Source organism: Bison bison, unplaced genomic scaffold (assembly GCF_000754665.1).
Source record: "Bison bison bison isolate TAMUID 2011002044 unplaced genomic scaffold, Bison_UMD1.0 scf7180017864038, whole genome shotgun sequence".
Lineage (NCBI taxonomy): Eukaryota > Metazoa > Chordata > Mammalia > Artiodactyla > Bovidae > Bison > Bison bison.
Genome location: NW_011494610.1, coordinates 3,801,981 through 3,805,414, shown reverse-complemented (window position 1 = coordinate 3,805,414; position 3,434 = coordinate 3,801,981). Strand labels below are relative to the sequence as shown.

The 3,434-nt window shown below is 57.9% G+C and overlaps 1 protein-coding gene across 1 annotated transcript in view; it reads right to left on the bottom strand.

The window, feature by feature from the left end:
- SNAI1 (snail family zinc finger 1) overlaps nucleotides 1-3,434 on the bottom strand; it is a 6,113-nt gene that overhangs the window by 2,166 nt on the left and 513 nt on the right. The window contains exon 2 of the mRNA XM_010835091.1: nucleotides 2,636-3,163. Coding sequence (XP_010833393.1) covers nucleotides 2,636-3,163 — 528 coding nt within the window. The remainder of the gene's footprint in view (nucleotides 1-2,635; nucleotides 3,164-3,434) is intronic.

The following is a 3,434-nucleotide window of genomic DNA, read 5'->3' as shown; positions in this document are numbered from 1 at the left end:
CAAATGCTGTTTCGCTTTTCCTTGGGGCTGTGTTTCCCAAATAAAGCCAGAAGAGTAACTCATTAAATAAATACTAATCAAGCCTCTAACTCCACCCAGGCACTGTTCTTTAATACTGAATATTCTTTTCCCAGAAACACATTCTCCTCTCCTCCCATTCCCCTGTGTCCCTAGGCCAAGGCCCCCTAGTTAAATCCCGGTGCTGGAAATAAATGAATGCCAGCAGCCTTCGTGGGTGCCTGGGGGCACTGCACGGTGATGGGTGGGTGGGGTCCAGAAGCCAGGTGTCTGCAGCCCACAGGGGAGCCGCGATCACGGGCTCAGTCTCCTGGGACAGGGCCACCAGGAACAGGGCCACCAGCAGCGTGGGGCCGGGGCCAGAGGACTGGGGAAGGGACGCCCGTGTAACCTGCTCTGCCATGACTGGCGCGCCTCTGCATAGCAGGCCCAAAGGGTCTGATGACTGAGTCCTACAAGTTCTTCCTCATTCACACCCTGCTCTGAAAACTCAGGGCCTGGGCTCTGCAGACCTGGAAAAGCGGATGAGGTGCCTGGGTTCCCCGCTTCTCCTCGCCCACCTTGGGCGAGGCGCAGGAGCCCTGACTCCGGCCTATAAAGCTGGGACTTGGGCAAGCGGCGCCCTTCTCTGCGCCTCCGTTTGCTCACCGCTGAGACGGGGTCAGGACGGCCGCTCAGGGCGGCTGCTGGACTGACTGCCGCGACACAGGTGACGAGACAGGCCCAGAGCGCGTGCCTCCCCGCCTCCGGCGCTCATCGAACGTTATCTTTATGTTACGTGTGATTAGACACGAACCTGGACAAAGAGGCCGGCTGGATGGGATGGGATGGGATGGGATGGGATGGGATGGGTGGAGGTCTGTGTGCAGAAGCAGGAGGCCTCGCAGGCCTCCAGCCCCCACCCTGGCCTGGCCACATCTCTCTGGTGCTCCTGGAGTGTGAAATGGGCACCAGGCCGGAGGGGACAAAGGCCGCCGAGGGGGGCAGTGTACATGCGATACTCCCTGGATTAAAGGGGCCTGACACGCTGCGGGCCGGCAGCTGCGACCCGGAACAGGTGCTGGGCACCGCTGCCCCGCGCACCTGCTCCAGCCCCCAGCCCCCGCCTCCCGGGCGCACCATTAAGACGCACAATGGGAGGCGAGGAGGATGGCGCTGGTGCATTTCAACAGGCTTTGTGTGTCTGGGCCATGCCTTTACATGAAAATAATGTCTGAACGGGAAGGGAGAGAAGCTGGGGGGCTAAGGGGAGCATCGAAGGGCTTCCACTGCCCCCAAATAGAGACCCCGTCGCTGGGCAGCCACCGAGGACACAGGCTAGGCAGTTGGGCCTTTACATGTTAAAATCAGGGCTTTTGTGCACCAAGAAGAAACTGCAGACATGGGCTGCAAGCTCTGGAGGTTGCCTGCCTCCGCCCCCCACCTCCCACCCAGGAGGAATGACATCAATAATGCCTGCAAAATGCCAGGCTTCACACACCACCTCACTGACCCTCACAGCTCACAGGTCAGCCCTTGGGCCAGGAAATGCCAGAACTGAGACTCCAACCTGGCCAGCCTGACCCCCAAAACCAACAGTCATGACCCTTGAACCCTCTCTCTGAAGAGCAGCCCCAAGCAGAGAGGCCTCCCCCATTCACGCTCTGAAAAGGTGGAATGGATACCTTTTCTGCACTTCCGTAAAGCTAAAGGCTAGGACAGGTTCTATCTCACAAGTTTCTACACATTTAGCATTACAGTTTTTGAAATGCCAAGACCTAATTGTTTTCTGCTGGCAAAGGAGTTCCTGGGCCTGCATGATGGGATTAAGTTTATCTGTTCAGCAGCGAGTGGGGGTGAGGAAAGCAGGTCTGAGAACCATCATAATACTATAACAAGTCATTATCAAGTGATGAGGCAGCCACTGAACCTAGACTGCCCCCTCTACAATACTGCAGTAACCCACTCTGTATGATTAAGTTATAATCAGAGAGGCTGAGAGAGTTAAATCCGGTACTCAAAGAAACACGGCTTGGGAGCAGAACAAATACCAACGATTTTTGTGCCTGCGGGTCGTGTCTCAAGCATTTTCCCAAGTAGTTTCTGTCCCAGGTGTCTCATTTAACTGGCACAAAAACCTCACAAGGTGTTTTTATGCTCATTTCACAGATGAGGACACAGAGGCTAAAGGAGGTGAAACGCCAGCCCAAAGTCGGGAGGATCCCAAAGCAGGATTCAGAGCGGAGGCAGGTGGGCAGGCTGACAACATCCTGTCTGGCTAGGGTGGGGGTGGGGGTGGGCTAGGGGAGGGTGGAGCAGGGTGGGCCCCTTCACACCTGGCTTCCAATCTCAGCAAGGTGTTGTTTATACCTTTCCCATATCCAGCTCCAACCCATTTGGCTGAGAGGAACTGAGCCTGCTGAGGGACATGTAAAAGTTATCTACTCAGCCCAAGTGCTTAGCTGATGAAGGATAGCATACTTCTGCCAAACTTCAGAGCCAGGCCCCCCGAACTCAAGCTAGGCGTCAGGAGATGGCGGGGGCCTCGGTTCCCACAATCTGAAAGTGACAGCAAAGCCCATCTTAGAAGCGCTGGCAGGGAAGGCAGGGAGAATGGGGGCCGGGGGGAGGGACTCACCGGTGTGGGTCCGGACGTGGCCCTGCAGCAGCCAGGGCCTGGAGAAGGCCTTCCCGCAGGTGCTACAGACACAGGGCAGAGTGTGGCTCCGGATGTGCATCTTGAGGGCACCCAGGCTGATGTACTCCTTGTTGCAGTATTTGCAGTTGAAGGCCTTGCGAGACTGGGGGTCCTTGGCCACGGAGAGCCCGGTCAGCTGCTTGGGCAACTGGCCCAAGCCTGGGAAGGCAGCATAGCCCTCAGCCTCCAAGGAGGAGGCTGAAGTGGACGAGAAGGACGAAGGGGCCGGCGAGGGTGGGCTAGGGGGCTGGGAGCCTTTCCCGCTGTCCTCGTCGGACAGGGAGGTCAGCTCGCCAGCCTTGGGGATCTCCTGGGGCAGGAGAGAAGCCCAGCTGATGGGCTGGGCTTGGGGCGCCAAGAGAGAGTCCCAGATGAGTGTCGGCAAGGAGGCGGTGGGATTGAGGACCTCGGGCGGCGGGATGGCTGCCAGCAGGTGGGCCTGGTCGTAGGGCTGCTGGAAAGTGAGCTCTGAGCAGGGGACAGAGAAGAAGGCAAGGTCAGGCGTGAGCTCAGTCAGCCAGCAGACATCAGCCTGATGTGGGCCAGGGGCTGAACGGGGCTAGCACTCAGGGCTCATCAGATGAATACCAGATTCACTACCAGGACCGCGTGCAGTCTGAGCCCCTCTTCACCAGGTCACCTGGTTCTCTCGCTTCAACCTCCAGCTCTTCCAGGAAGAACCCCCCTTCCCTAGCTCCGACTCAAGGGGGTCATTTCCAGGTCTCCAAGTACCCAAGTA